This window comes from Falco punctatus, assembly GCF_963210335.1.
Source record: "Falco punctatus genome assembly, chromosome: 7".
NCBI classification, from domain to species: Eukaryota; Metazoa; Chordata; class Aves; order Falconiformes; family Falconidae; genus Falco; species Falco punctatus.
The window spans coordinates 68,367,564-68,387,718 of NC_137587.1; the positions used below are offsets into that span (position 1 = coordinate 68,367,564).

The 20,155-nt window shown below is 41.4% G+C and overlaps 1 protein-coding gene across 1 annotated transcript in view; it reads left to right on the forward strand.

The window, feature by feature from the left end:
- IQCH (IQ motif containing H) overlaps window positions 1-20,155 on the forward strand; it is a 71,558-nt gene that overhangs the window by 45,013 nt on the left and 6,390 nt on the right. The window contains exons 15-17 of the mRNA XM_080396943.1: window positions 2,355-2,475; window positions 4,238-4,524; window positions 17,398-17,565. Coding sequence (XP_080253069.1) covers window positions 2,355-2,475; window positions 4,238-4,524; window positions 17,398-17,565 — 576 coding nt within the window. The remainder of the gene's footprint in view (window positions 1-2,354; window positions 2,476-4,237; window positions 4,525-17,397; window positions 17,566-20,155) is intronic.

The following is a 20,155-nucleotide window of genomic DNA, read 5'->3' on the forward strand; positions in this document are numbered from 1 at the left end:
CAAGGCAGATCCGCAACAGTCTTGCCTGTCTAATGCTCATCATAAGGACGGAGAGCAGTAGCATTGTGATGTTACTATATGTATAGATTGAGGTGACTAGAGTCTCTGTGCCTTACCAGCTGCCTCCACTTTCCTGGCTCACAAGTGCCCTTCAGTATGCTTCAGAGTTTGGGAGTTCTGCTTGATTTTGCACCCAGTTTAGGAGCTTTCTTTCCCAGACACCTGTGATCCTCAAAACCAGCTCTCTCTAAAAGGAGATACAACTGTCCCCAGCCCTATTCTGTGGAGCTGATGTGGCTGCCCTCATGTCCTTCTGAACTGTTGCAATGGAAAATTGTATCCCCTTTCACGTGCTCATAATTTTAATTTTTACTAACACAAGCTTGGTCACAGCATTCCCAAATGTTTCTACAGATCAGCAGGGATTACTGTTTCCCCCCCCATAACTTATCAAAAGCTTTCAGGCAGCCATGGCATGTCTCTTCTTTTGTTTGTTTTTTATATTTCTGTTTAAACTGCACAATACCTGAAGTCAATGTAACTCAGGCATGAGGCAGAGTGACAGAGGTATCGCGGAATGCACTGACAGGTGCAAACTGATTTGTAGGTCAGCATCTCCATGACATCCATCATTGCTTGCATCCTCTCTCCAAAGCTGCCTTTATTTTCACTGTGCAGCAAACCACCTCATCTTGTGACTTCTTGGCTTAGCAATATTTCAAAGTAAATACAAATTGAGACAAGGCCAACTGATATTTGCTCACTGCTCTGTTGTTTTAGTCAGCTGAGCTGCCCAAAACCTGAATTCCTCTGTACAGTTTGTAAGGAAACGAGCAGTGTAAGACCTGAATCTGGGTTAATTCTGAACTTGGATCTCATATTTTATGTGGCCCTTTGTTTCTGCCGTAAGGTTAAGGTCGTGCTGCTTAGTATATTGATAAACTGACTAAACCCATTTTTTAATGTTTTTTTCCGAGATATTTAAAGTCAATAACATACTCTTCTCCTTGGTATATGATAGGGGCACACATAGCCCTATGGGATCAGCATCATTACCTAAGCACCTCAATATTTTTAAGACTTTTTTTTTTCCTCAATTCCAGGTGAGATAGGGACAGCAATTGTCCCCCTTTCATGGCTGGACAGCTGAGGCACAGACAGAAAGTGACTTTCCTGAGGCCTCAGGCAGAGGTCTCAGTCTCAGGTATTCAGGAACAAGATATATCTAGGTCTCCTATACGCAAAGTTGATACCCATCCTCTTCTTCCTCCTTATTCTGTTAGATACATCACAGTAAACTGATTTTGAATTTATATTTTGGTTAAGCCACATCATGTGCTTCATGAGAAAGCCCATCTCTTCAAAGTCACTGGTGTGGAAAAATAGATATTTATTTTTTCCCCTATTCTTAGATGTTAGCCATAAGGTTTTATCATGTTCCTTCAGAGCTCAAGATAATATGATTGTGGCTTAGGACATTGCCAGGATCAGAGGATGGTTGGTCATCTTCTGAAACACAGGATGCTGAAGAGAGAGGATGTAAAACAGAAGCAAAGAGACCCAGGGGAAGCAGGCGAATGCTTATGAAGCAGCAAGAAAAGGAGCCTGAAGCAATAGAGTCAGGGTCCTTGCACTTTATATGCTTGTATACTTCTGGGACATTTTTGAACAGTAAAAGCAATGCAGTTAGTTTCTGTATTTAATGGGGTTGTTTTGTGTGTGTGATAATATAGTAAAGAATTTGAAACTAGGAAAAAGCTAGCTGATCTCCTATAGTATGACTAATCAAGTTTGACCAAAGATAGAGGCACAAATACACTTGTGAATTTATGTTACTTACTGGAGAGTGTAAAGGATATTTCCTGCTTTAGAAATGCTTTTGGCTGATAATTCTTCCTTTTTTTTTTTTCTTTCTTAAACTAAAGGGTGTTTGTGTTGATATAACAGCTTAAACATAGAATCAGTAAAACTACTTCTGGCATATGTGACTATTTCAATACACTCAGTTTCAAAATATAAACAATGTAGAAGTTATTGACTGCTGATATTGATCCCTAAGCAGTTACCAAGTGCTTAGCATTTTCAGTTGCCAGATCAAATTATTGATATAAATTATAATGCAATAGGTGCTATGCTGAAAGGGGGGGATTGTCTTTCAGAGAAGGACAGTTTTCAATAGGAGGGAAGAGTAGTAAGCAGAAAAATTAAAAAAGGCTTCCTGACTGTGGGTAAACAGTAACCACATTTTTTTTTTTTTTTTTTGCCTGTTGGAGGCCTGGTTTTTAATCACCCCACAAGCAGTTTTCATTTCTGTAGTAAAATTGCTTGTGGTTCTATTTAATTTGTTTCTGCAGGAGCCAGCTTTGGTGAAGATCTCCGAGGAGCTGCCGGGCCTTTTAGCACAGCACGTACAGCCAGTCAATGAGAAACGATTCCCTACATGGGAAAAATTCCTCCAAACATTTCTTAGTCAAGGTAAATAAGACTGCAAAGTCGCTGTTAAGTGTTATAAGGAGTAATTATACCATATTGTATGCCATATTCTTGTTAATCTTGGGCCCATTTCAATATTTATTTCCTTTTATTTCTCCATTGTGCTTCAAATGTTCATTTACGAATGAATTACAGGCAACTATTCTATCATTCATATGTCCTATCCAAGCTTTTAACCTATATTAATCCTGGATTACCTTTCTGACATGATTTGGAATCGATAAGCACCAACTCCTTAACCCTGGGTTACTGGACTCAAGGGTTAGGGTTAGGGTTAACCTTGCGTTTGGCAAAGGGCTGTCAGGAATGCTAATGTCTGAGTGTGCGCGTAGGTGAGTGGGAGCGTGTTTCATCTTAGGTGCTGGTGAGCAGAGAGCTGCGGGACTAGCTTTTCCTTCCCATAGGACCAGGAAGGGTGCTATATGTAAACTCTGGATGCTACATACATACATTGCACCAAGTCAAATGTGCTCACAACCTTTAACAGATTGGCAAAGAGTGGAATTTTTGCCTCCCCAGTTTTTGCCTTTCAGGCAGGTGGTGTTGCCACTGCGGATCAGTAATGCAGTGCCATATTGTCCCTTACAGTACCTTGGCACAGACGCCTGGTCAGACCATTGCTGTGCTCTTTCTTGCCCTCCAACCAAAGGAATATGAATGAGCTCTAATCTGATAGCTGGATCGTTCTGTTCATGTAGCACTGAGTCCTCAGCAGGGCTTCCTGCATTAAACCTATTCATGGCACCTTTGGAGCAAAGTTGGCCAGTACCTAACTGGCCTAGAGCTCAGAACTGAGACTATGTCTGTCCCTAAGAGGCAGCGCAGATAATCACCTTGTCTAATCACTGCAAATCAATGTTAGCTTTGCACAGACATGTTAACATCCTATATTGGTCTGCCAAATTTTGGATGGGAAAGGAGTTTGTGGTTGGGTAGTAAATTTCTGTGGTTACTCTGCCCTGCCATCATTTTGTATTCTATATAATGGATATCTACATTCCATATACTACTTTAGCTGTGGAAGAGACAAGATTGATTCAAAGCTTTGGATGTATTTTTCTGACAAATAATGCCAGTTAACACATTTAGTACCAATTTTTATTACATAGTAGTTTATCCTGAGTTATAGCATTATATGCAGTAAAAAGGCAAATCCAAAATGCCAAGTGGTTTTCTTTGTGATTTTCCTGGGCAAGACCATGCTAGAAGTTGTCATTTACAAGCCTTCCCATCTACATACCAAGTTCCTCATGTGGATGAATACCAAAGGGCAGGCTATTTGTCAAAGACCATCATATGAATGGAAATTTCCAAGGCTCGTCCACAGCAGGAGATACCACTCCCTCTGTGGTCCCAACATTCATTTTAGTGCTGTTCTGGGCCTGGGGATTAGGTGGGCTGTAGGTCAGGCCAGGATTCATTCATCCTACCCAAGAGCATACTTCTCCAGTCAGGTGAGTGATATATCTAGTTTGGAACTGCTTGCAAAACATCTGCAGCTGAAAAGCCACTGGTTGAACTGTGCAGGGCTATAGTAGATGAGATATCTTCTTTCTCTTCTAAGAGATTAATGGGTTCTAGCTATGCTGCTCATATTACATTTATTTACTTGCTGTATCTCCATAGCAGTCCTCCCTGCAATGTCTGAGCACAATAGGAGCTGGATGGTTTCGTTCTGTGCACTCTGAGGAGCATCACATGTGAATTTGATTACTAGCTTAACAGCTAATTCATTTCTTACTAGGTGGTGTGATAGAAGCTTTCCCGCTCTCAGGAAATGTCACAAACCTTACGGTGGATATGCTGATAGAGCCAACAGGCAAGATTAAAATAGTGTCATCTGGAGACCAGCTCCATGCTGACGGTCCTTTGCGATCATCTGGCACTACCATTCCACAATGTTCTGTTGATCCAGCAGTTCTTAATTCACTCTGCTTTAAAATTGGAGAAACCTGTAAATCTAAAGGAGTGCTCGGTTACTTCTCAGTTGATTTTGTGACTTTCACCCATCCACAAACGATGGAGCAGCAGGTGAGTGGGGCAGATATATTACCTCATGCTGTCCCCCTGAGATCACAGAATGTCTGCTTTCCTACTTGATTCCAACAGATACCAGCAGAAAGCTTTGCCCTTTTGAACAAACTTCATTTCTAAGCCGTGAGGCACGCAGATGGAGGTAAAGCACATGGTTATTCTAACAGCAGCATAAAATTTAGACCTGATCGGCCAGGTGGACCTAAGGAACCTTTCTCATCAGCCTGAAGAGTAACAAACCAACAAAGCCTGCCACGGCTACTTTCAAAGCTGAGTGATAAGAAAACAATATTTTAATTCTTTCTAATCCTTTCCCCCCCCTAAAATAAGTGCATTCTGAATTAAGCTAGTAATTACAGGTGATGGTCTTACAGCTGTTTAGATGATTTTAGTTTTGATGTTCTGCATCTCTTGTATTTGCTTTGTAAAAATAATTACAGGGGTTATTGTACTATTTTGAGTAAACCAGTGTCTGTAAGAATGCACATCTGAGGTTTGAGGGTGGATCTAAAGAAGAGGGAATATTGACAATTTCTACTAGCAAATAGGATGGTAGTGAAGAACAATTTGGTTTACATCATAATGGCTAATTTAAGTAGAGAGGTGTAATGGAAAGCAGTCCAGTTGTCACAACTCAAGAAGTTACAGCCCTGGGTCAGGAATTAGTGTCTCTGAGCTGGTCCAGAACATCTGACTCTGGGATATCTGTTCACCGTGAAGGGAAAGGAAGGCATGCTCATTCAAGCCACTTTTGCTCTCCATTTGACTTTAAGAATGTCTGAGCAAAGAATTTACTGCAAGACAGACAAATGTGATCTCGCACCAGATACCAAATTATCCCCCAATATCAAAATGGAGACAGAGGTCAGTGTCTGGCATGTGACAGTGCATATGATTAAAGATGTCATTGCAGGGATTGAAATGAGCCTTCGTTGCTTCCCAGGTGTAGGGGCCTGGGGGCAATGAATGCAGCAAATCCATGTCATCTCACCTGAGGGGCAGTAACTCCTTAAAATGTGCTCATGCGATAGTTTAAGCTGTTTATCTCTAGCAATGTTCCTGTGGAATTCCCTCTGTAGATCCTTGTCCTAGTGAGTCTTCTGCTTGGGCTGCACAGGCTCCTGAGTGTTTCTGTCAGAGCCCTTTTGGTCTGTCAAGGCTCTGAGCCTTCCTGCATGTGCAGTATCAAGGGCAGTGCACGAGAGCAGAGCAGTGCAACACGCCGTTCCAGCTCTCACTCTACAGCCTGAGGTTATGTGCTGCTTTCTGCTGCAGTGCAAATGTGTCCACAATTAGCAGTTTGTTTGCTTTCAAGTATTTTGAATTTTTTAACAGAAGATCAGCAGATCCAGGTACTGTGATGCATTATGAAACTCAGTTCTACAGTACCGTCTGACAGTATATCATACTTCCTCCGGTCCTGAAAACCTGATACGGTGGGCATGTTTAATGGCAGGCGTAGGTTGTGTTAATGTGGGAAGAGATGGGTGGCCCTTTAGGGGAGCCTAGACTGAGGAATACAGCTTTTTGAAGAATGATATTCCAAGGTTAACACCTTGAATGATGTCGAAAGGAAAATGTTGCTAGGAAGCCAGTGCAGTTTTGGGGTGCTGGAGCACTGCTGACTTACGTCAGGCATAACTGAGTGGAATGGAAGGGACTAAAATGCTTTCTTGTGGAATCCTGCCCAGGAGAGTCTTTTGTGTAGGTGAGTAATGGTGTCTTTTTAAAAGGTAAACCCAGAACCACTCAAGTGACCCTAGTCCTCCCTGCCAGAGTTTACAAGCCTATCAGCAAAACCTCATAGCTGTATCAGAACTTTTGCCAACATAAAAAGTAATATATTAAATGAAGCCAGCAGAAGGGTATTGACTCCAGAACCTACTGCTGCCTACACTGGATGGCCGGGAAACAGAGGAGAGGTGGCCACTGTCCCTTGTCATGCATAACTAAACTTTTAGATCTTATAAGTGATGGAGGATATTGTCCCAAGACACACAGCTTTCAGTGCCAAGGAACAAATAGGTAAGAGAATGGATTTAAAGCAGAAATTTAATCCCCTGCATGAATGTTGATGATCAGCCTTGATCATAGTTTGTAATAAAATATTAATCTCGTGTGCTTCTATGCTAATCTGGTAGTTGTTTTATTCATAACGTCTGATTTCTTTGTCACAGCTCAATCTATTAAATTCTTTCACCAGTCAGACACTATGAAAACAAAATGAAGGGCATTACTGAATACTGTCTTCTATTAAAAAAAAAACCACTTTCATGAGCTTGAAAACAGCGAAGCCACGCTTCCCATAGATTTGTGCCTTGAAATTACGCTCCCATGTGTTCTCCAGCTGAACTTACCCTGCAGCCTTTCCCACTGTAAGGTCGCTAGTAAGGTCTCTTTCCTCTGTCCACCTGCTTAATTTAGCAATCTTGTGGGAGTTTAATATATTTGACAATTTTACCTTCTTCCTAATTTGGGTGATATTGGCCACTTTGATTGAATTTTATGACCAATGTATAAACCTAGAGCATAAAGCCAGACTAAAATAAAATTAAATAAAATCTAGGTGAGAAACTGAGCTTTCAGTGTTCTAGTAGTGGCCTTGTGTTTAAAGACTAAAGAAAATAAGGTAATTTTTAAAGAACCTTATATCCTTATTGTTAGTGAGGAATAGTGTTGTTGAGTTTACTAGGTACAACTATCCTAATTCAAGATTAGCATATGGATACAGATGTGAATTCAAGATCTCAGCATCAAGTCTCAATTATTTCTTATTTCCAGTGCAACTTCTTGTTATTTGCTCTCTTGACATTGTTTTCTTCTACGGTGTTCAGTTAGGACCCTCACTGTCTAAGAAGTATTTAACTGTAAAAGAGAACATACCTGTATTTAATGAGATAGGCTATGTAGTATAGGTGGACTTTCAGAAGATGGTGCGGCTGTACGCACTCACATCCACTTGGGTGTCTCTCCTAGGCATCTGAAAACCACAGCTTGTATGGTGTGAGAAAAGGCTTTAAACACAGGGCTTGTATTTAAAACCAAAGCGTTAGCATATGGTATCTATTGGCAAAAGCTGGCTCTTTGGCAGTGCTATGGTAATTATATTCCATTTGAAGCTCAGAGAAGGCTCACAATCCGGCTTTTGGTAACTGATACCACTGTAGGGTGACTGCGGTAAACCAGGGAATCGCAGCAATGTTAGCTCTGAAATACAGATCACAATTGACTCCCAAAATGTATTTACACAGGCATTGTAATCAGAACTGCGGATAAGCCATACTGGACAACTTCCATGTAAAGTTGCTTTAAAAAGATTAAGGGATGACATTCTCACCCACTGAAGTCAATGGGAGTTTTGCCAATTGCTTCGCTCAAGCCAGGAGTTCACCGAAACACAGAAACGCTTCCTAGATTATTAAGGTTGTGACCTTTCCTGGCATGAATGAGGACGTATTAAATCAGTCTGTGTTTCTTGTGGCCTCTTATTATTCCTGTCTGTCCTGTCTTGGTTTTCCTCCCTTGTTTCCAATTGATTCTACCTTAATATTTCCTATGTTTGTCAGCATGTACCACAACTTTAACATTATTTAAGTGCAGGTTTTTAAATTTAACTAGATGTAGAGGCAATTAATGATGCCATCTGTCTTGTGAGAGAGAGATTACACAAAAGATTGTGTTCCTGAAAGCACTATTTTTTTGCCAAACAAGAAATACTATTAGAGACTCAGAACATTTGCTCACTAATTCTAGAAGTGCCCGCTTTAATGCAGGAGCTGAAAGGCTCAGATACATTTCATGGAAGCAAAGTATATATCAAAGTTGTATTTTATAGAAAATACCAACCAATACATGATATTTTCAGTAAAACTGAAAATTAAAGATATCATTGAACATCTGTTGCCAATACAGTCTGAATATTTAAACACTTAAAAATCCCTGAAATGTTCATAAAGTTACATGCTACATAAATACAAGTCTTAAGAAATGTGAAGGGCCAAATAAGTGAAAACATATTTCTGCTTTTGTGGACTGAGCAGCTAGATGCTGCAATCCATGTCTTCTGTTCGTCTTCAGACGAACTTCCCCTGTGTACTCGTGCCAAGGGGACTTCAGAGGAGAGGAAAGAAATGCACGTATTTTCAGTTTCAGGCTCTTCATCTGAAGGCCTTTAAAAACTGTGTCATAAGCATAAAATTAACTTTGATAAGAAAAAGGGAGAATTACTTATCTTCTAAAAGATTGCTCCTGTTAGCGAGTATTGCCCTTCAACGTGCTTTTGTCATATTACTGTGTTCCTTTGGAGGACTGGTAGCAAACAGACTCTGCATGATGGATAAGGAATGATGGAATGATGCATGTCTGTCAAACACACCAGTCAATGGGAAGCCAAAGTGAATGTAGAAATGAGACAGTACTCTCTGTTTGTGTCACTGTAGGGCTTTGTGCCTGTCACAGAGACACTGACATCCCCACTCCCTTGCAGTTCATGCGGTCTACACTGACCAAAAGGTGATAACGGGGATGCTGTCCTCAGGCCCAGGGGAGCTGGGTGATGCTGTAGCATTTCAGATGTAAGATACGCTGCCTCATATTTCCACTGGGCTTTCCACATGCTTCTATTTGGTACTCAAGTGTCTCCCAGCTTCATTTTCCTCATCCTCACAAGGGAGCTTTTCAATCTGTCACTGGATGTGCAGTCCTAGCTGGCCTGTTAGCCACTGTTTCTACATACAGCAAGGGATTCACAGACTTCTACAGATTATCTCATCCTCCGTCAACATATAGGTCCTCCTTAAATTACGATAGAACTGGAGAAGGTTGCAGTTTGCAACCAACAGCATTGAGGGTAGTGCCTGTAGGAGCTCTTAACTCCTGTCTGATAGCCCTCACACCTCTCTGTCCTGCAGTCTGCTGCACAGACTTCATTTCTTGTGTTTCATTGTTGGTTTTATCTGAGATCGGATTCGCAGTGTTGAGTGTCAGCTGAGGAAGGTGGCGAGGCAGAGCCTACCGCTGACTATGCCGTGCTCTGCGCTGCCCACCCTGCAGCACAGCGTGGGGCTGGGCATGGCAGAGGCACCCACGGGATTATGCATTGGCTGCCACAAGCTGCCCGGCCACGAGCACCCTGGCAGGGATCTGAGGGGCAGAGAAAGCTGGGGACTTGACACAATTCTCTGCTTGCCTCGGGAATCTGTTTCTGTCTTGATTATAAGCATCTGTGATTTGTTCCCGAGGGAAAGGGAGATGGGAGTCATGCTGTTTTCAATGTCTTGGGGGGGAAAAAAGTGGAGGAGAAGAATTAGGTGCGTGACTTGGACTGAATCGCTTCTGATTCCCACTCTGTTTTTCAGGACTGATCTTTAAGAGCAAGGCCCTGACCCTTCGAAGTGAGGTCTTGCACGGTATTGACTGAATGCTGCTTAGGTCCCAACTTGCCGAGGAGCCGCACCTAAATAAGTCCATTTAATTGAGTGGGACTGCCTGAATGCATAAACTTACTAACTACCCAGAGATCTGTGGACAGATAATTGGGAGCAGCAGTGTTGTAAGTCACCTTTCTCATCCGCCTGATAGCTTACACAGCCCCACACCTTTTGCAGCAGTAGTGAGAGAACACTGGATTAAACTGTTCAGTTGGGCACAGAGGAAAAGATGAGGTGGAACATACTGAAAGGAGAATTACAGAGCTGGGAAGGTTTAGGGGGGTATTCTCCCTCCGTTCTAGTCCAGTGGCTTAAAAAGACCCTGAGGAGGATGGCTTCAGGGCTGCCAGCCACGCAGGCTGGTTTGGGGTTAGGAGAAGCTTCAGATGTCTCTGAAGCCCATCAATCAGCCCTGGTGTTGCAGTTTAGTTAGTGCTTTGAGGGATGCTTTTGGTGGGACGCGTTCTTCTGTATTCATATGTGCGTCTTAAGGTTTCTTCAGACAGAATGCAGCATTTTCTATGTGTTGTTTTCAAACAAGAGCCACAGTGTTTTCATTAACCGTCCTCCAACCTTACGTTCAGCGGGACAGAGACTAGGGCCAGTTCCAGGGCCCTGAAATACCAGTTTTCGGGCCAGCACCAGAGCGTCCCAGCAGCTGCCACAAGGTGGCAGCCGGACAAGAGTCTGTGACCGCGGCTGAAATAATTAATTCTATTGCGAATTTTGAAAGTCCTAAAAGAAGCTGTCTTTTCAATGCCCAAGTTGCGATAATATTTTACTAATTGATATTTTTACAGTTTCATTGAACCACTTCTTTAAAAATGGCAGGTGTGGTCTTTACAATAACAGAGAGATTAATATAAGATGCAGGTAAAACAGTTAAACTGAAGAATGAAAAGCTATAGTTTAGTAACTCGTTAAGAATTTGTTTCCTTCCCTTCTCAAGTTTGCGTTTTAAAGCTGGAGCATTTTTATGGCAGTTGTAAAGAATTACACTATAATTGTGACTTTATTCACTTGAGATGCCTTTACTGTGAAGCATAGGCTCTAAGCTGCACGTGCTGAAGGAGAGCATCTCCTGGCAGCGTTTGGCAGCCCGTGTAAGAAGGAGAAATTCCAGACTTCAGTGTATTTCCTTGGACAAACAGCCAGTCAGTCTTGCAGGATGTATTTCTATTTTTATTTTTTTTCCAGTGATGGGATTTTGGGAAGTCCTAATCTGTGTTGTGTTTAGCTTAATCTAAAACCACTCTTAAGACTATCTAAAATCTTAATTACTGCCTCTGCTTTTTTTTAAAAAAAAATAAATCATAAGTCATAATAAAAACTTAGATCTGATTATCTTTGAACTTGCATTTGTTGTTTGAAGATCAAGTATCAGTTCTGGACTTCACAACTCTGTTCCACTTTAATTTCTGAATGCCATGTCCTGAAAGTCCCCAAATCTTGGGTGAAAGCTCCTTATGTTATGCTAATTTGTCATGCAATTGTAAATTGTAAATACCTATGACTGCATACATGCCCTTATTGTATATCCTCAGAAAATGACGATGGAATCAAGTAATGGATATTTGTTTATCTGTATGATTATATCATTCTTTATCTTTACTTAAACTTGACCTTTGCACAGGCCTGCTTCTAACAGCTCCTAATTTACTGGAGGAGATGATAATTCATCTGGTTATTAACCGCCTGACCTCTATGGACATTGCTTTACCTAATACGGAGATATATTCATAAAGTTAAAAAAAAAAAAAAACACCACCCCCCCAAACCAGAAAACAACACAGCTTAGATTTTCAAGGCATTCCAGAAGCTTTTGACACCCATTTTTTATTACTTCAAAGGAAAACCTGTTGCAATCCAATAGATATTACTAGAGAGCTGAACCTAAATGAACTTTCTAGCCTACTAAGAAAAACAGCCCAAACTAATAAGTAGGTCTGATGTTTCACTTGTTCTGCCTGTGCTTGGAGCTCTGTGGAGCTGTTAAAACTGTTTTGAAGATTATGTGCCACAAAGGTGGAGTTGGGTTGACATTTCTAAGAAAAGTTTTAATTTATTTGGGGTGGTTTGTTTTGTTTTTAATAGACTGCTACTATTCTGCATCCTGAGACAAAGTGAAAAGCCTTTAATTGATTTCAGTAGGCTCACATTTCCATGTGTAGGGGTTTTTTTCGGTTAAAGCCTAGCACAGATAGAAATATCACATCCTGCTTGTTTTACTGGGAGGATAGTCCTCCCTTTGAAAAGGGAGCCTTGCTGGAAAATAGTGTTCCTTGTCTGTCGTAACACTAGGCATTGCTGGAAACTATATCAAGGTCTGTTCTTTGCTGCTTTTATCTGATGCTGTGTACTTTTTCTTTAGAGCTGATGTCGTGCCACTTACCTCCCCCCCCCCCCCCCGACTTCTATATCGGTTTCAACTGTTTCTATGTTTCATAGTATTCTAAGGCATTAATAGTGGGAGCCTGCATCAGCCCCTTCGGGTTACCAGTGGTGATGTCAAGAATGATGAGTGCCCTTTTATTTGCCATATAAAATCTAGTGCTACAAAGCATTGCAGGGAACCAAAGAATACATGGAAGAAGCCTTCAGTCCAGTCCCAGCAACAGTGGGGAGCAGTGCTTGAGGTCTGTAAATGGTATTCCTTTCTCCTCACACCATGCTCTGTGCCTCCAAGCTGCTGGAAGAGCCATCTGTGGCACCAGTGAGTCTCAGTCATCCTTCGCAGAGACTATTCTTTCAGTTTGAGTTGTGTCTCCATTTGGGGTGACTGATGCCACCTTTATTAGCATGCTTTCTTCTGCACCATACCCTCTTTTCTGTGTCTTATCTCTTTGCTCACATGCTGTGTGATGCTTCGTTAGGGCTGGCCAGCAGCACTGGGAAGGAGCAGCCAAGCTGAGAGCTTCCTGTGCTCTGACCCTTTCATATGGTAAAAGAAGCAGGAGAGAGAGCAGTAGGTATGTCTTTGTTATATTGCCCAAATTGTTCATGTAAATGTGATGCATAGCTCTTCTTGCTCCAGCATCAGATGTTTTTCTCAGTCCATGTTCTGCTCCATATCTGCTGCTGATGGCAGCCCTAGCCCTACTGATTTAGCTCAGTGCTCTGTGTGCCAAAGAGCGCTTTCAGAGCAGTGGAAATATAGGATCTTAGCATGGGCCTGGTAACGTTACAGAAAATGCAAGTCATCGGCTGTGGAGTTCACCTAATTAGAATTCTTTAGACACAGATATAAAGGATTCTGGTGCTCTTTGTTTATTAGAATTAATTTTAGGTCATTACACTCAAGGGATATGTGCTAACTTCAATATGGTCAACATGTGCTTAGTATGATATAATGAGCTACCCCCTTCCATTTGGGAATATATATTCATATATTATTGGTGAAAGGCGTCAGACTGATAGAGCCAGCACACAGATATCCACTGCCTGCTTCCAGAATAAGAGCACTATAAGCAGCTGCATAGCTGTTGTCTTCCCACAGCTCCACCAGCCAGGCTCAGGCCTGCCCAACTTCCATTCTTGCTCAAAACTACCAAAAATTTTGCCTATTGCCTGATTGCTCTAATTTTGCAAAGGGCACTTGTGACCTTCAGGAAACAGAATGGGACTTAGAAATTGTTCCATTGAAGAATTCGGTCAACTAATTACTAATGATCTGGCCTGCATTTGAGCTAATAAAACATTATCTGTGACAATAAAGTTAGACCCGCTGCCCAGGCATTGTGTCTTTCCCATTTCTGTAGCAGTACAAAGGGGATTGAAATCCAGAAGTGCCCTTTAAATGGCAAAAGGGAATCCCCTGCTAGGATAAAGCCAGAATCTTATGCCATCTGATCTTTCTTCCTTTCTCCCCACATTGGGGGTGTTCTGGGACACATCCAGAGCAGAAAGGGACATGGCCACGATGTAGTGTTCTCTGACAGTCCTGAGCCAGGAAAAGAATCCTTGGGGGTGATCCCAGCTGGCACACAGGAATGACCATTTGGCTGCTTTAACTTGCAATAGGGGTGGTTCAGCCTCAGGCCCAGAATGAAAGGCGGCGGACAGGTGGCTTCCAGCTATGTCTGCTTTCCTCCCCTTTGTGCTTGTGGAAATCTAAACTCTGTATTTAAAAACGCAAAAAATACGATAACTTTACCTATATAGAATGTAGCTGTGACTGAGGCTTGCGTAGATGTTCAGAGCTCTCCTTGCATACAATGTTAGAGAGTAACAGGCAGGGGAGGGGATGGACACCTTCCTTTATGACACGGTAGGGCCGTTAGTACACCCTCTTGATCTGAGCCCTTAATTTTGTAGGCAATGGTATGAGGGTAGTCAGTCTGAGACCATGAAACCACAACCGAAACAAATAGTTGGTACACTCTGAAAATAAACAGGAACTCCTTAACTGAGCATTTGGTTGGTCTCATGATTTCCAGCATAAAACAACTTGCCCTACTACAAGCTTTTTCTCGTCTTCCCTGTGTTGCAGCTCCTTCCTTGGACAGGGATGAGGCTGGAGGCAGCCCCTGCTGCAGGAGGATCCAGGAGTGCTTCTGTGCCTTCTCGGAGCAGCGACTGGGAACGTGCCAGTGGGGTGTTAGAGCCAGGCTGGCATGCTGGGTTTTTGTTTAGATCGTGAAATGTATCACCCAAGTAATTAATGGGTCTCTTCTCTACATCTGAAATTAAAACAACATCACTTGCACATACTTTGGTTTTAGTTACTGACATCATGGGATTCATTGAGTAACTTGCAAAATGTGTGTGCTATCCCACGCTTGGTACAGTTTGTCTGACTCTTTACCAGGGTGTAATGAATTTGTCTTGTGCTAGTGGCTGTTCAGGTTTGCCAGGCTGGATTTTAATGCTTTATCTGCTGTTAAATGCTCAACCCATTCTCTGCGTATTGCCAGAACACAGCTCTTGTACTTAGGCAGATGTGCTACAGCCACAGGGATGTCTTGGCTTAATTTCTGTCGTTTTTCCATCTCTGCCACTTTGTGCTCCATCTTCAGTCAAACTTGCCTCCTGCCCCTCTGTTCCTGCACCAACAAAGCTTCCAGGTGGTGCTGATGCAGACTTCAAGGTTAGAGCAATATAGCTGTAGTATCATGGTCTGGATTAAAAGCATCTGGTTCACTTTGACTGAGCTAGTGAACAGTCCTTGGAGAGCCAAGATTTCCAACAGTCCCTGGTCTTCTCATGTAGTGCTGCCATCTCTTTCTGGGGGCAGAGCTTTTTAACTGAGAATCTAAAAACTCAACACAAACAAGGTTCAAGACACATTGGCTGTTATTGATTTGTTGATAATATTTATGGAAATGAATGTAATCTTCTACAGTATGTATAGTTTATAATTATTATTCAGCTCATTGAAAAGGTTAGCACATACTGGAAAAGTACAAATCGATATGAAAGTTCCTTCCTGTCTTGCAGAAGTGATGATAAAGAATAAATTATTGAAGAAAATTAAGCATTATAATTGGGGAACATTCCCCTATTACTAAGTAAAGCCAGCCATTAGCATCCAATTTGCATTTTATACCATGCAGCAGGAAATATTTAAGTTGACAAATAGGATATTTAATACAGCAACAGATACTTGGCAGTTAGATATTAACAACTGTTACTGATGTGATTTATTCACCATTATAAAAAGGGTATTACTATGTGCATATGATTCAGAAATTAACTCCAGTTTACCGAGAGGCCTTGACTGCCTGACCTCTTAATATCCTTATAATGATGCCATTTACCATTCAAAGGCTTATTCAAGTCATTCACTGCTAGATTTGTTTTAAAGGGGTCCACTGTAGGGCAGATATTTGTGTGTGTTAACATTTCTCATCGGCATAGTAGGCACAAGCATTTTTTTAAATGGAAAAAACTCACAGGTAAAACCACGCTCAGGTTATTGGGGGCGGAGGAGTCCTGCAGAAGCAAGCCACAGTACCTCTGTCTGCTACACATTTGGTGTGGACTGGCTTCACAGATCCTACCTTTTATTACTTTTATTACATGCTTTAATGCTGTGAAACTTCTCGAGGCTTGTATGAGACTTTAATCATCACCTGCATGTATGTCCTGCACCTGGGTGGGGTGAGCTTCCCCTCTGCCTGCCTGTGGGACGTGTTCCACTGGCAGCCTACGATCTTATGGTTTGATTTCTTGTGTAGTTATGTGCATGTAAATCTGAATTGGCACCACAGTACAGCAGTGTGAGTGGAAGCAGAACCATACTGCAAGTCGTATGGTCTTCTGTGTGCCGAAGCATCCAGTTTGATAAAGCTGCGCACTGCAATGGGAAGGGGCTTTGCTCAACCCTGTGATGACCAACACGTGTCCGTGCACATGGATTTCACACTTCCCGACTCCTTTTACTCAGTTTAGCTTTGCCATCTGGGACTTTGCTTTTTCTGTCTCAAAACAGCTATCTGTAACTCAAGGCTGAGTTTATTTAACGCTAATTATTCTTCAGCTGAAAAATCCAGGTGTGATATTCAGTATTTGAATAATTACCTACTTAATGTGATACAGGCTTTACAAGTGTTGAGCTCATCTATCTACTTTTTCTAATTGTTGCTAAAATCTGGATAGTTGTCCTGGTTTTGGCTGGGATAGAGTTAATTTTCGTTCTAGTAGCTGGTATAGTGCTTCATTTTGGATTTAGGATGGGAATAACATTGATAACACGCTGATGCTTTAGCTGTTGCTGCACAGTGCTTACACTAAACCTGAGGACTTCCTAAACCTGAGGACTTCTCAGCTTCTCACGCTGCCCTGCCAGCCAGGAGGCTGGGGGGGGGGGGGGGGGAGGCACAAGAAGCCATGAGGAGACACAGCCAGCACAGCCGACCCAGAGCAGCCAGAGCGATATTCCATACCACATGATGTCATGATGCACAATAAAACTGGGGAAAGTTGGCCGGGAAGGGTGGCTGCACTTGGGGACTGGCTGGGCACCACCACCATCACTGGCTGGTGAGCAATTGCATTGTGCATCACTTGTTTTGTATATTCTTTTATCATTACTATTACTATATTCCCCCCTTCTGTCCTAAAACTGTCTTCATCTCAACCTACAAATTTTACCCTTTTCCCCCCATCCCACTGCGGGGGAGTGAGCAAGTGGCTGGGTGTTTAGCTGCCTGCTGGTTTAAACCACAACAGTAGTACAGGTAACTGCTTTGTCTTTAACCTTTCAGTTTTCTCTGAAAAGTTATTCTGGAAGTTACCTAAGAGTTCTGACTGTTTGCAGTTGGAAGTGGTTTATCACTGCCAAGGATGCACCAGCACAAACAAACCATAAGTATGTGTACCAACATGCATGAAAATAAAGGCATCAATGGTCCTTTAAACGATTGCTGAGTGAATTTCACCCTTCTTGTTCTCTCTTTTTATTTTTTTTTTATTTTAATGCACCTGTTTGTGTTTTGATTAGGTATGGGCAACAGACCTTGACCTTTGCTATAGTGACCAGCTGGCCTTGACTCAGCTCATGTTGTACGTGACAGATGGAAATCTGGATTGTCGCTCTAGCCACTTTGAAGTATCTCTTGGTTCAAAGAAAATGAAAAACCAACATATTCAGCATGAGGAGACAAAAAATGTAAGCAGTGATTTTGTTTAAAAATAAAATTATTAATGTAAACTACCAAAAATTTAAAATCTGCCCTAGGTGACTGTTCTACAGGAGCTGAATCTGCTCCTTTAAGATTTTAAACAGATTTTGTAAGGTTAATAAAGGTGACACCACCACATTAGAAATTAAAGGAAAGTTCTGAATGCTTTAAGGGTACCTGATTATTCATCCTTTGTAGTCAGTAATATTGATTTGTGGCTGTAACTAATTTCTAAATATTTCAGGTAGTTTTCACATTGTAAAAAATGCAGCAATTTATATGTTGCAAGAAAAAGTAAAGTAAGGTGAAAGCACTGCTCTGACTACAGAAGTAACTTCAAAGAAGTTAGGAAGAAATCAGCTCTTTAACTCTGATTTAGGATCGGAAGTCAGATCACTGAAGTTCTACCCCAGCTTCGTACTTTCCTGCACAAAATGCAGAGTAAAGCAATCAGGGCCGCATCTGCAGAAGGATCTGGACACCTAAATCTCTTCCAGCTCTCACCTGAGCTAAATCCATATCTTGGTTCTCACAACCTTTATCCAGTTCTGCATCCTTCTAACTGTTCAGTATTAGTTATGTGAACAGGAAGAAAAACTCACAGCAACCTAATCGAGGTGAGTGTCCTAAGCAGGAAGATGCAGTCGTACTCCCTTCCTGCTCGCTCTCTCCAGACTGAAGTTACAAAGCCCTAGGGCTCGTACAAAGCAAGTGTCACACGCTCTGAATTCAAGCGTGCTTGGCTCTCTGTGGGTACTGCAAGCAGAGCCGAGGTGCTCAGGGCTGTAGGTTTAGGGACCGAAGCCATGCGTGCTGTGGCACTTGCTTGTGGATCTCACCTTTAACCTCTCTGAAAACTCTTGATCGTGTCCGTAATAGTGCCTCACAGGGATGTGATTTTAAAATAAATATTTGCATATTGCCTTGAAATGCTTATAAACACACTGTCACAGAAGCATGGTTAACATACTACTTGTTCATTACTTGTTATACTAGATCAAACCTGGTGCAGGATTTGCTATGGCTCTGAACCTTGCGACTGCCCCTCTAAGAAGGGAAGAAAGGCCTTTAGAAAAGTCAAGAGAAAGACGTGTATGTATATATAAACATACAGACACCAAATGGATGCCGTTTTACACATTATGGCAGAAGATTTGCAACTCCCTTTTTGTTTTTCATACATAGAGGAGGAATGCAGCACCATTCCAAAAATGTCATGGAGCTATAATTTAGAGGTTAATGAGCTCTTGATCTATTGTTCTTGTCAAGCAACCACTTTTAGTTGCAGAGAAGTAAATGAGATATGATTATTCCCAGTAGTACAAGTTTTAGAAATGAAAAGTAATCAAGTAGCAACTTTTTTTAATTAAAATTCTGTCAGAATTAACATAAATCTTCACTATATCCTTTATTTTTCTTCTTTCTGTACTTCTGAGGGTTTTATCTCCTTAAGAGTTAACTACAAAATGTACTCTCTCAGGAAAATATCTTTAGAAAAAGAAACAAACAAACCAAGAGACAAATGCTTTTACAGCACATGATCTGTAATGAATGATTAAGTAAAACACTTTGTGTAAAATTATGATGTTAATAATGATTCTGTCCCTTTTAATTTATTATATATTCGCAATGCTGGTAGGTTTGATTTTGATAAAATGGAGCAGCAACTGAGTTTGTGTGATGATTTTATTTTTAGATATCCTTCTTTGAAAGAACAAATTTCCTAGATACTGCTGCTACTGTAATTATGTACAAAACCAATCACTCATTATAGTTAGGATACATTATCTTCTAGACAGATGAGGCTAAATAAGCAACACATTAATAATTCATACTGCAGTTCATTATGCATGTGTATGCATGCTTTGTAGCTGAAATAAGCACCTCATCAACCTGATGCCAACCCTTAAACAATAGTTCTGTGTTATTGCAGCCACATTCAAGTTTACGCTTGTTAAACTGCTACTTGGATTATTTTATCAAGCATTCATTTATTTGTGGTCCCCTACTGCAGAGAACAGATTTTGGAAGCTCCTTTTTTAAGTTAATGACTTGAGCAATGGGTGTTATTAATTCTCAGAATATTATAAACATGATTAATTTTCAGGCAGAGATGTATTATATAAGGATTTCAACTATGTCAACTTCAATGAGTCAATGTCAAAACAAATATCATTTTAGAAAAAATACTGTAAATTACACGCTTCAACATGCAGTATCCCCACTCTGAATGAACAGTCCAGTATTAAAAATAACATCACGGGAAAGCCCTGGTTTAGGAAAAACGTCTCTATTCACTTCTAAATGCAACATCTCTATTCTTTTGTCCTAAGCACTGGTAAGAGTTTACACTCAAATGCAGTACTAATTTTTATCCATAGCATGAACTCCGCTACTGTCAGTTGCATAGCTCCTTGGAGTCACTGCACCATTGCAGTGATGGGATGACTCCTCAGAGAGCTGCTGGAAAAATTATGCGTGCTAATGCTGTAGCAGAACGGTCAGTCTTGGAGAAACCCAGTTTCAAAAACTACTGATTACCCGCTTGGGAATCTCTGCGAACAAGAAGAGCTGACT